Source organism: Phaseolus vulgaris, chromosome 9, assembly GCF_000499845.2.
Source record: "Phaseolus vulgaris cultivar G19833 chromosome 9, P. vulgaris v2.0, whole genome shotgun sequence".
NCBI classification, from domain to species: Eukaryota; Viridiplantae; Streptophyta; class Magnoliopsida; order Fabales; family Fabaceae; genus Phaseolus; species Phaseolus vulgaris.
In genome coordinates, this window is record NC_023751.2 from 836,761 (window position 1) to 850,461 (window position 13,701).

Sequence of the window (13,701 nt, forward strand, 5' to 3'; positions counted from 1 at the left end):
AACATTTTTGTGTATTTTAGGGTGTAAAGGTTTAGCTTTAGTAGTTTTATGTTTAAATGGGCCATGATGAAACTTGTAGCAGAGCTCCATTAATGGCGCTTGCACAGGTCCGTGTTTAAAGAAGAAAATGTTGAGTGCCCTACAAGAGGACCAAAAATAATGAAGTATTAAAGAATCCTAACACGAAAATGAATATTAGTACTATAGCCTACAAATGGTCAACAATCATAATTTCAGAGGTCTTTGTCTCTTTGAAGTGGGGTATGGCACTGTTTACATTATTGCCCCAAATCGAATGCCCTAGAACAAAGAGGAATATTTTTTTTTCAATTCAAAAGTTTAAGTGAGTTCAATTTTGAAATTTAAAGTTGAAAAGACACTTGTACATATATAAATTCAATCCAGACTAGACGACAAAATTTAAAGTTAAACACGTAGTTAGATATAAATAAGTCAATTTAGGTAATAAATACGGTTAAGGCACAATTGGATATTCGTTTGAACTCTAAAGCAGATCTATAGTAGCCAGAACTTATTTAAAGTAGTATAAATAGTAGAAGGGGCACAACACCCAAAGAAACTATTCATTCCCTACTCTTCTGGTATGTAGCTCTCGGACTGACTTGATCGTCGAAGTGTCTTCGCAGGTACTCCCCCATCATGTCCAGATCAAAGGAGATACAACCAAAAAAGCCTAACCGAAAGACGAGAAGATTGTAACAGAAAGTAGTGTTGTACAAGGTTTAAGCTTTGTAGAAACACGTACCAATATTAATTCTAGTTTCGTGATGTTGGAATATTTATATCTATAAGTCAAGACTAATTTACATAAAATTAAAAAATTAAAAATAGAAAAGCTACATAAAATAAATTTACAAATAGATTATACATAAACTATTTTTAACTTTTAAATTGTGTATACAAAAATTTATCCAAATATATTCTATATTGAAATGTCTTAACTCCTTCTCAGATCAGGCTTTTAACGTTTCGCATGTTTCAATTTTTTAATTTAAATTATTATTAATAAATTCCATATATAAATTATATTTTATTTATTAATAAATTTATGCAATTAAAATATGTGCACATAAGTATATTGTTAGAGGTTATTTGAGGAGTTTCATTAGTTACTCATTTAAAATTTTATATAAAAAATCCTTTACAGTTATTTCAATTCAAAGAAGAAAAACGGTATTAAATTAGATATAGAGATTAAATTTCTTAAAAATATAGTTTGACTCTTAATTTGTTTTTAAACTCTTTTGTGATCGGATTAAAGTTAAGAAAACTTGTCTGTCTTATGAGATGAGTTACTTAAAAAAGAAAAATCATCACTTAAATTGAATTGATATTTTTAAACCTCCAATTAGTTGTTTTGATATTTTAAATTAATTTTTATGAAAGTACGTATTATTTTGGTATTTTAAATTATTTTTTGCAGAAATACGTTATTTTTTATTAAAAAAATAAATTTGATTAAATAATGAAATATTTTTAATTAAAACAATGATAAATATTGTGTAGGTGTGATAGATATGGGAAATGTGTGTGCTTGTGTAAATTTAAAAATAATATAAATAATTTTAGGATAATAATACATTAACAACTCATATTTTTTATCCAATCATATTATTATTTTAATTTTTTTTCAGTTATATATGGTCAAATATCATTTTCCTAACTTTTAAAAAAAATGTTGAAAAAATATTACCTGTCTACAAGTAGAGTGCGGTATAGGAACGGTTACTTCCACTTAAGTTTCATTCAATAAAATATACTTTGAAAATTACAAATTTAGTTTTTTTAAAACAAAACAAAGCTTAAATTCAGTAAATTTTGATCATAAAATGTTTAATCCAAATCAACTTATTTTAGTGAATAGAATCCTAAAGTTGAATCAAATTAAACTATTTCAAATCATGTACAGTCTCAATTAATTGGATTGGGAATTAAACTGATGCGTGGTGGGGAGTTTTATATACATCCAATCAACAATTATTAAATATTATTCAAAAAAGAAATTCTAAAGCACAAATAAATAGTAGATTATTGAATTAAATTTCTTTCCATACATTTTTTTTACATCAAACAAAGTTATGAAAAAGAAAAAGAAAGAGGAAAGGTACAGAAAGCTTTTTTGTATATGCAAGAGATGATACATACACAATAATAATAATAAAAAAGTAAAGTATGCATGAAGAAGAAGCACAAAAGATAAGAAAGCCCACAAGTGTTTGATATGATGAAATGAAAACAAAGCACACCACAATCATCTCCAACCAAACCCCACAACACAACCCTTCTCTCAATCTCAGTGACCACCACTCTCCTTTTCTTTCTCCTCCTCTGTCTTTGAGTGGTAACCAGGAAGCTTCTCTTTTATCTTCTCCAATATACCTTTCTTCTCCTTCGCCTCTCCTTCATGTTCCGATGAGGTGGCAGCAGGTGGTGGCGGAGGAGGAGCTGCCGCCTCCTCACTCTTCTTGTGCCCTGGTAGCTTCTCCTTAATCTTCTCCAGGAACCCCTTCTTTTCCTCACTTTCCACAACCTCAACTTTCTCCACTGGAACACTCGTGTCTTCCTTGTGATAACCCTCTATTTTCTCCTCGATCTTCTTCTTCTCCTTCTTCTCCTTCTTCTTCTTCTTCTTTTTCTCCCCGTCTTCTCCTTCCTCCTCGCTTGACTGCACATACACCAATCAAAACCACATTACTCTTTCAATAAAACCCAGATTGGATCAGTGTTTTTTAACAACCAATAATGTTAATTAATTAGATTTACATATGGACAAAATCGCTTAAGTATTCATCACAAATGATTCATTAACATAAATCTCTATCTCACAAGACAAAACTTCAACAACTCCTATACATGAAGAGATCCACAAACTTTTACATTAAAAAAGAGTTGACAACTTGCATAAGAAGTTACATGTTAAGTTGGTTTGAGCTTATTCCTTTGATCAGCTACGATGAACAATTACACGCATATACATATACATATACACATACATATATATCTATATATTTGCATAGAGACAAAAGGAAAAGAAAAACTTACAGAGCTAGAGCTGCTGTCAGATCGGTGAAGCTTTTCTAAAAGGCTGTGCTTCTTCTCTCCTTCCTCTTCCTTCTTCTCCTCTGACACTGTGATCTTTTCAAACTCGGTGACGATCACCTCTTCCTGAGGCTTCTCTTCTTCCTTTTTCTTACCGAGAAAGTCAAAAACTCCACGATCCTGGACCTCCACCTCACTGCTCTCTGCGGTCTCATACTTGTTCTGGGTTTCCTCTGCCATGATCGGATCACAATAACAAACTCGAGAAAAGAGTGAACGGAACTGTAGGTGTATGATATAGCTGGCACTGCCAAAAGCAAAGTGATGAGTTTATGAATTGAATTGGATGATTTTAAGGTGTAAGAGTGGGACACCATTTATACTTAGCACGACGCGCACTATCCGCGATTAAGAAAATCAAAAGGTGGTAACCGACGTGTGGATTAAGTTAAGGAAGAAAAAAAAAAGTTCACTCTCGCTTTCCTTCACGCGCCTGTAGTTGCAACTCTGCATTCACGCCAATGAATTTGCCTCCAAATCCAACCTCCTGCATGTATTTAATATACAAAATGTTCTCAATTCATTTTCATGAAATTATAACTATATATTTTTTACAGTAACGTGTGTCATATTTTAAAATGATTGAAATACTGTTTTCCTATTTTTACTTGTATTATAATTATCGAGATGGCATCTTATTTTTTGTTTGTTTTATTTCTTAAAATATTTATTCTAACAACTAATCGTGAAAAAAGTTAAATGGACCTATCAGGATTATTTTCCATCTAATTGATTAATTATTTAAAGAAGAGATAATTGGTTTATTTGAATAATTTATAATATTTATTAATGATAGAGTATGAAAAAGAAAAGAATTAATGTGGTTGGTTACCTGGAAAGGAGTTATTGAATAAATGGGTTTGTTAACTTTTTAGAATAATAGAGCGAGTGAAGTGAAGTTGGAGGGAGTGCGAGGGTGGGAGAAAAGAGAGAGAGCTGAGATGGGACGAATGGAGAAGAGACACGTGGCGGAATAACGTGGGGAGGTGTGGCAATGAGCAGAAAATGCCGACCTCGAAAGGATAAATCTGGAGAAGTCGGTGTGTGTGTGTGGCAGTTGCGTCGGGAATCATAATTCCGTACGACACTGGACGGCGACGTCGTTTTTATCCCCTGCAACTCCGTTTTACTCTTTCTCTTCCAAAATCATCCATAATTTTCAACTCTTTCCTACTTTTATTTTTTTTTACAAAATTTGTATAATATATTCAGAAATTTGGTATTATAATATGTAAAATATTATTTATAATTTGATCGGATACTATGATAACGAATTTAGTTATAAGTATTATATGATGATGAATTTAATTATAATTAACGGATGACAAGTATTTAATAATTAATTACTTTTAAATATTTTTATTTTTATTTAAAAATATATAAATATAGATTGATTTTTTATGGAATATTCACTTGATTCATTTTTTTAATATTTATATTTTTTTATTTTTTCTTAGTTTCTCTAAAATCTAGTTCCGTTTTTTGGAAACATCATTCTCTTCATTTTGAAACACTTCATTTGATAAGAACATTTACTGATATAATTCACATTTTAAAAGAAATATATTTTATGTTTTAGAAGCAAATTTCACAAATATAATTGAAAAATAATCATATTTTTAAATATGTAGGTTTAGGTCAAAATACGAGTTAGTGGATATTAAATCCAATAAGAGTTGAGTAACTTAAGAAAACTATAATATTAATATATTTAATTTTGGATTTAATGGTTGTACAGTCGTAAAAGTTACAATATGTTAAGAGTGATAAGTGATTATTTGGAAACAAAAATATTATAATTTTAAAAGAAAAACCAAACTTAACCTTGTTTATATTGACCAACTTTAAAAAATTTACTTTTATGAAACATGTAGTAAAAAAAAATCATCAAACTATGTATAATTAGAATTAAGAAATAGAAAAATACAAAGACACTACTAAAATAACGGGAAGGACACTTAAATCACATACATTTATAAATAAAACCTAAAGATAAAAGTATGACAAGAAATATTGACATACTATCTAATTGAATATTTTAACTAGAAGAATAATTAAACAAATTTAGTCTATGTTCTTATCTAGATGCAGCATTACAGTTTCACGGTAGAAAAGATAAACTAGATTAACTTTAGTATAAAAAAAACATTTACTTACATTTATAAAAATAAATTTGTAATTATAATACATAAACCTCAGTCAGCCCACAACATTCAACCAAAATTAAACCAATAAAAGAACACAGAAAAAGAGACAAATGTAAAAATAAGGAAAAATTCAAAAGGTTACATCTTAAATAAAATTTAAAATTTTCTAATTTTAAGTGATTCAGTTACTTTAATAAAATATAAAAAGACATTTTAAAATTTGTATAAAAATGAAGTATTATCACAACTGAGACACTATTGGCATGCAATGTATGGGTGAATTGAAAATCTAGATCACTGCCTATGTTTATCGGTAGAAAGAAAGAATTAAAGTGTCTACTGCTCTCATAAACAAGTCAAAATACTTTACAAAAGTCCGTCCGAGTCAGAACAAGGACCAGAACAAGGACCAGAAGAGACGAGACAGAATCTACACTATATAATTACATAAACACCTCCTCCACTTCCAAAGGAAACTGCATCAGTACTCCAACCAAACATTTCCAAACTAGTCTCTTTCCATGTGAAAGTGAACCACTACAACTTACTACAACATAACTTTGTCTCCGTATTTGTCTGGCCCCTACCCAGGATTAGAAAACCAAGATCTCCAGTACATTCATTATAGATCTAACTCATTTTATGATGCTTTATACACTATCACACTATTACCTACGACGGCGTTTAGTGTCCACCTGCAATACCAAGCAACACAGATATTAAAACATCAATCCTTCCTTTTTTTCAGCAGAATTTTTACATGAAAACTACTCTCACGTGAATCCATATAATGACCAATGGCATTCTACTTCAACAATAACAGATTAATGTTATTTCATGGCAGTGCCTAAGAAGAAGAATCCAGATATCTAAATTATTCAGGTGGTCAAAACTGATAATTCTTATGTGAGATATCATGGCAGGTTTCCATAAATGTATAGCGCAAATAAAATGGTACCACTGTTCGTAGGCATTCAAGCCATACGAAATGAAGTCCTAAAATTCACACCTAACCAGAAAGAAACGTTAAGTTAAGCAAAACAGGATTGGAAAAAGATACGAAATACCAAATGCATGTCAGTCACAACAACTTTTGTTATTTATCAAAAGAAAAATTAATTTGCAATGGCACTGATTCTCTTACTCAAAAGGTGACTTCCTACATACAAATGAACCAACTGAGAACGCATCTGACCATGAAATCACAGGATATTGAGGATATAATCATTCGACAATGGAATAGAATTTGGAAAACCAATAGATGATAGATGAAGATATCAACTTTTCCAAAGTCTCAGTGAGTCGATTCAATGGTATAAAGTTCTGAAAAGTGAAAACAAAACAACTCACGTTATCAAACACGGTTATTTGAAATACCTTTGTATCTGAGAGTCTAGAAGCAGAATGAGAGTTCTGCAACTTTTTTTGACCTTCGGCAGAGCAGCTTTCACAAAAAAAGTGGTCAAGTCTTTTGGCTTCTTCAACAGTCATGTCTATGCAAGCAGGATGGAACCTGAAAAATAAATTATCATGCTGAAGACTCCATTCACTCAGCCTGACATCGGCACGTGTTGCAAAACAAGCTTTTTTCATCCAATGCACAAATCCTCATTGAAAGAGGTATCGAAGTAAAAAATCTTCTATTATCATGGTTTATCGAACAAACTAATAATAATGGCTTTCTAGTAAACCTTGCATATTTATTGTGCCTCCCATAAAAATATGTAAAACATCTCAAAATTCACAAAGCAGATCTTTAGTCGGTTCTATAGTAAGAATGATGAGGATACCAAATTTGCTATGAATAAAATTGATGTTCTCTTTCTGTTAGACTAAGGTTCCAGGAATTTAATTAAGCTGTTCCATGAACTAATTAGTTGATCGTCACGTCCAATCTAAAGGCTATTGCTTAGCTAGTTTGTGGACGTGCTACTGTTTGAATTGCCAGTGGAATAATTATGCACATGAATTTTATCCTGCGCTCATTATTCACATAAAAAGAACATAACAAATTAGATTAAAAATTAGCTTTAAAGGAAAAAGATGAATAAAACACTGGGAAAAAAATAATCTTATAAAATGTGAAGGAACATAGTCAATACACAGCTAACTTTCTTATGCAATGCAGCAATGAGCAAGGAAAAAGGGTTCAAATCCTATTTTTTAAAAGCAAAAAACACATTAGAAAAATGGGGAGAAATCGCAATTTTACAGTTAAAAACCTGAACAATGTTGTTTCCCAGATAAAAATGGACTTTTGAGGACAGTACGACGGGTGAGCAGCTATAGCCATGAACAAGGTTATCAAACTCTTGAGCATACGATCCTAGATAGAAAAAAATCAGTTAACTTGTTATCGAACTCTTTTCTGATTAACTTAAGTAAATTCTCAAAACTTGTGCAAACTCACATAACTCTCAAATCAGGAAATGGGCAACGAGTTTGGTACTAAATGTTGGTCGTCAATAGACACTGGTTTTGCCACTATTTGAATCTTGTTGGGACCACTCTCCCACTGTGCCATAGCATCCTATTGACTACAGTGGTTTAAGCATGTTTTATCAACTTAGACAAATATTTATGGGGAACATCAAATTTATGCTATGAATTTGGCACATTAACTTGAGTGCCATTGCATGCATACATGCAAAAGAGTGGAAGCATTAAAGTACAATAATGAATCCAAGTACATGAATCTTTTGATGAATTTTGTTATGATATTTTAAACAAGATATGAAATTCCTGAAACAATGTAGCTTTGATAACTGTCTAGTATAGTAGATAACCATAATAAGGAAAGAAATAAGAAATTAATGAAACACCTTATCAGTGGCAGATGACACGGTTTGCCGAATTAAGAAAGACAAATAACATGGCCACCTAAACGTATTGTTTGCATTAGGTTCCATCTCGATCTTACTTTATATGGCCATGAACAATTACAATTTATAAGTGGTTATAATTAAAAGAAACTTAGTTCTCTTAAGTTACAACCCAGATGTCAATAACCCACACAAAAGAGTGGCATAACACTTAAATGCATGCAGCAATCCATGATTATAAGCAAAATGTGGGCAGCTCCATAAATTCACAAGAGTTTACTTCATATAAGAAAAAAATATCAATATGACCATAAAGGTTGGTGATGGTGAACATGCAATGGCAAAGGTCTCAGAGTCTTGTCTGTTAACACAGCACATAGAGAAGCCTTCATATCATTGGAAATGGCACCATTACATTACATCCATGTGCTGGGTCACTAGTGCCTTACCAGCAGCAAAGGGCCACTCGGTTTGGCCAACCTACAATTGACTACTACTGTTCCATTTAATATTTAAGCTCGCATGAATTCACCCAACATAATGTTGAACTCGTGAGTTTGGAAGAATTCATGTGTCTATGATAATCACATTTTATGCACACTTTTTGAATAGTTAATTGGATGGTTTATCACTGTTTTAGTGTATCCATATTTATTCTTAGTTCAGTTTTAATAAACTAACCATAAAAGAGAAATTGATCAAGAATGACCTTAATTGTATAAAGTTTATCTGCATTGATTAATATTCTTTTAACAGGTGACATAAATTTGGATAAAGAACTCTCAGACTAACCCAATCCTACCGAGTTCCCGGAAACTGATGTTGCATTTGAGAATAAACTCGAGAAATTTTACTAGTTAAGCAGAATTGAGAAGGTTAAGGGAGAAATCACAAGCAGCCTAGTCAGAAGCAAGGATGAAAAAACCAACACATCAAACCAATACTACATAACACTGGCTGTTTATGGTGAAGAATAGTCCAAGTGAAAAGTAACAAACAAGGTAAAATGATGCCTGCATACTGCTGACTTAAAATACTTTCTTCAAATGATACCAGCAAAAGAAAAAAAAAAGAGATAAAGGACTTATAAAACCGAAAGTTCCATGAGAATGATACAAGATATTTAAAGAACTGAACATACCAGGGTCCAATAAACCAAACAGACACCTTACAGATAACAGGCAGGATAACAGAGCTGAAGCTCAATAATTTGAAGATAAAATCACTTTATATATTCCGCTTACCAGTCACTGCAGCCCTCGCATTGGACCATTAGGTCGTCAGGGTTGTAAGGCATCTCACATTTACAATACCTGCAATGAAATTTTAAACAACTTCCATCACACAGCCAGCAGAATCCAGATAAGATCACACAGCTCGATTCTAAAAAAAGTAGCTACTTACCATTTCCAACTGAACAGATAAAGCCCTAATAACATAACTAAGTAAATATATTCTAGAATAATCCCAAAATCTGAACCATTACCATATTAACCGACAGAAACCTAGAATGGTCATGAACCAAAGCACATTCCAAGTTAATAGATAAATTGATAGCAGCTGAGTAAAACAAAGAGTGAAAGTCCATTCATTCCAACAAGAAATTCTACCAAAAACAAACATATTTCGAATTTAGGGCAGCAGAGACTCAATAGAAAATATATCTGAGCATCTCAAAGAAGTGATAGACTCACACGGCAACTCTATCAGGATTGAAGGCACCGGTGGAGGAATTGTACTCAAACCGACAGAAGAAATCGTCGTTCCCAACGGCATCCAGTTTCGTGTAGCTCTTGAAGCTGTGGACCGTACACTTGCCTTCGATTGTGTCGGTGCTCTGAACATCAAAGTGATCAGAGAGGAAAACCTCCTTTGAACCGTGAAACTGGCGGCGACCGCCGATCGACTCCTCTGGCCGGTAGTACCACCGCACGTGAATCTTCACATTTGCGCCACGCGCATCCGCCTCGATCCGCTCGATCCTGGCCACATATGACGGTTTTCCCGGATCCGACGGCCGCATGAGCACGCAATCGCCAGCTGAGAGAAAACAACAAAACGCGCGTTTGGATTTAGGAAAGCAAATGGAGCTAGCACAGAACAGAATTCGTCTGATTTAATCCAAGAAAGTTTTGTCAAAAATATTGTGGGAAAGAGAGAGTGAGTTTACCTCTAATGGTTTTGGTTATGTGTTTGACTGAGTATGACTCTAGGGTTCGCCTTGGAGCCTTCGGTTTTGCCATGGAATGGAATGGAAGCACAGCGATTCAGAAGATAGAGGATGAAAAAAATACAGAAAAATATTAAGTCTTTTTTTTTTACATGTAATGGGTCATTAACTTTTATTTTATTTTATTTTATTTCAGTGCTTCGCTGAGGCAGGGGTAATGGTGGGGCAAAGTTGATCTTAACGTTCATTGACCTGCGGGTTTACGTACACCTAAGAATGGACCACAAATTTTTGTATTTATTTTTTTATCTATAAAAATGTTGCAGCGCATGTAATGATAATATCATATAATAATATTGGACTCTGAACAGGATCTTAATTATGTTTGGACGAGCTTGAGAGTAAGAAAATAAAAGAGAATAAAAGAAAATAAAAGAGAGTGGAAAATGAAATTATGAATGCAAAAGAAAATAAATAAGTAAAAATAAATAAAAAATTTGTCAATAATATAATTGATATAATTAGGATGTAAATAAGATTTATTTGTATAATTTAATAATTTATCAAAATATTATTATTTAAAAATTGTTAAAATTAATATAGTTTTATTTAAAAACATATGAATGTTTATATTTAAATGTTTTATATTTATTTGTACACTTGTGTATCAAGTTTTTAATTAACGATAAAATTTTACAATTATTTTGAAAAAAAATGGAAATAGATGTGCATGAAATTTTATAAATGTAATTGATACTAAATAAGTTCTAATGTAACAATGGAAAAAAAAATCTAAGCATAACCATGCAAATAAAGGCGAACCACAAATTAAAAGGGCAATTTCAAACTATTTTATATTATATGTAGATTTTGTTATCATGTACTATTAATCCTATTTTTCTTTATGAATTAAGTTGTTCTTTTTATTTGTGTATTCGTATAACATTGTAAGCTTTAATCTCATCCTAAACCTCACAGTATAATTTAATAACTTATTTCAAATACAAGGTTATTAGTTATAACATTTTTTCACTTTTTAATCATGTAAACTTACAAATAAATCACAAATTGAATGCAAATGTATCAAAGTGACATTGTTAAGAGGTTAAGAAATATCACAATAACATGCATAAAATCATTTGTAAAAAAATAGATCAGGATTTATTATGCATGAAGGTATAATCAATTATGTTTCATCGTGTAATCAGTTGTAAACATAATCGGTTACATGATTAGGCCTAATCGATTATGCATCATGACCCTACGAAAACATGATACAAGCATGTAATAAATTTCTCAAAATATCAAATTCACTCTTATTTCACCAGTAAAATACCAACCAACTCATGCAAGTCCAACAATAAGATAAACATTACAAAAAAAATGTGTCTACATTGTTTTTTTTTTATCATACATTGTATTACAACTATACAATGGATGCAAAGTGTCATAATTGATTATGGCTCATGGTGTAAACGATTAGTCACATTCACATAATTGATTATGACTAATTTTTAACCCTTACACCATGCCTTCTTCAATGATTCACGAGGCTAACAACTTCATCATTTTTCTATCATACATGTACACTAACCATAACCATGTAGCACCAAAGTTGTGAATTCATCACCTCATGTCACACTTTCCATGTTTTTCTCATCATCTTAGAGGAGGTGCTTATGTTCTACCCTATCTCCTTTATTTTCACTCTTTTTTGTGCAAATCAATCAACACAAAAGATGAATAGTGTCCTCACTTTCACCATTCATGATTACACTTCAACAATACACTCATCAATCCAAACACACTGTCAATGTCTAACCTGACATCTTCGTTAAAATGTCACGATATTGTTCAACCAAAAATATTAACATTCCATAATCCATCCACAAGTTTGCATAATTCACAATTTAAATATTTTTCAACTTAAACATGTTTTTAAAAGTTATTTTCACTAAATTCAACTAGTGTTAGATTGCATTTGTGCAATGATGGAAGGTTTTCATAATTAAGTTTTTAAAAGTTATTTTCTCTAAATTCAACTAGTGTTAGATTGCATTTGTGCAATGATGGAAGGTTTTCGTAATAAAGATGATTTTTAATGGATGATGAAATAAAATAATATTTTAGTTAGATTTGTTTGTATTTATAAACTAAGTTATATTTTTTATAATATTTAGATTGATTTCTATTTAATGAAAATTCACATTCATTTTGATTTGAGATGGTAAAATTATAAATTAATAAAAATTATAATAAAATTTATAACATCCATAACTTCATAGGAATTTTAAATATTTACATAAAGTTAAAAATAAAACATTCAAAAGAAAATAAACATTTAATGAATAAATGTTTACATATTTTCATATTTTCACTATGGAGCTCTCTCGCCTATAGTCTCATATGCTTATACGTAAATGCACGATTGTCACATGTAAAGAAAACAAAACACGTCAGAGATATCAAGCTAAACTAACTATTTTTAAAACTTCTCATATATATTAATATTGATAACAAATATAAATTCATCAATTCTCGTACATTTGTACAAAGCAATAAATGTCTAAAATCTCATGTTAAACTTTTAATGATCCACATACTTAGACACTTGACTCTACTCCGCAAAGACCTGTGTATTGAAATTATCATACATAGACCTGCACAAGTCATACTACCACTATGAATCCACGAAACCATGCAAGTAATAATCTCACCATCAAATCACCTTGTATGACAAAGTTAATTTATATGTCCTAAAAGACCATGTTATTTTCACTCTTTAGACAAAATCATATGAACCTCCTTGAACTCTCACCACTATAATAATTTTATCTATGTGATTCTATTATATTAGTAGAGTTAAGACCGTCTACTTCATAAGACAAACACAAATCAATACACTTTATTAACAACCTCAACGCGGTATTTTATTTTCTGAAAATACTATGTCTCAATTACATTTTCATATTTCACATTCACCTTATCCAAAATCACACAATTTAATCATACAAAACTTAGAAAACAAAGAATATTTTTTTTTTCCAAAATTTACATAAACACAAAAAACTAAAGGATTTTCAATTAAACATATAATTAAAATTCATCTAAAATTTAATTAAAAAGAATAAACCATAATAAAACAAAAACAAATAAGCAAATGTTAAAATTTATTTTTTTTAAGTCTAATTTGAACGATTTTTTTTTAACTTAAAACGAGAATATACTTGTTATAAAATAAATACATTATGTAGCAACATTTACACAACATCTTATAATCTTGTGTTCTGAACTTTAGAGTTGGGAAGGTTTACGTACTATACAATTTAGAAATGAAAAGAAAATCTCTGCACCTTTTGTTAAAGGGTAAATTTGGAAATAAAAGATTTATTGAGGTGCAGAAAGAAATTATGGAGGTGGAGAAAGAAATTTCCGAAACAAC

General features: G+C 31.0%; 2 protein-coding genes across 2 annotated transcripts; both read right to left on the reverse strand.

Moving 5' to 3' along the window:
- Nucleotides 1-2,024: 2,024 nt before the first annotated feature.
- On the reverse strand, nucleotides 2,025-3,607 carry LOC137820542 (dehydrin ERD14). The gene is made up of 2 exons (XM_068624679.1): nucleotides 3,064-3,607; nucleotides 2,025-2,686 (listed from the first exon to the last, which is right to left on the reverse strand). Exons 1-2 carry the CDS (start codon nucleotides 3,298-3,300, stop codon nucleotides 2,315-2,317), a joined length of 609 nt encoding a protein of 202 aa, XP_068480780.1. The 5' UTR covers nucleotides 3,301-3,607; the 3' UTR covers nucleotides 2,025-2,314.
- A 1,984-nt stretch (nucleotides 3,608-5,591) lies between these two features.
- On the reverse strand, nucleotides 5,592-10,469 carry LOC137820543 (chromatin remodeling protein SHL). Its single transcript, XM_068624681.1, has 5 exons — nucleotides 10,260-10,469; nucleotides 9,784-10,129; nucleotides 9,334-9,402; nucleotides 6,645-6,780; nucleotides 5,592-5,962 (listed from the first exon to the last, which is right to left on the reverse strand). Exons 1-5 carry the CDS (start codon nucleotides 10,330-10,332, stop codon nucleotides 5,936-5,938), a joined length of 651 nt encoding a protein of 216 aa, XP_068480782.1. The 5' UTR covers nucleotides 10,333-10,469; the 3' UTR covers nucleotides 5,592-5,935.
- Nucleotides 10,470-13,701: the final 3,232 nt, after the last annotated feature.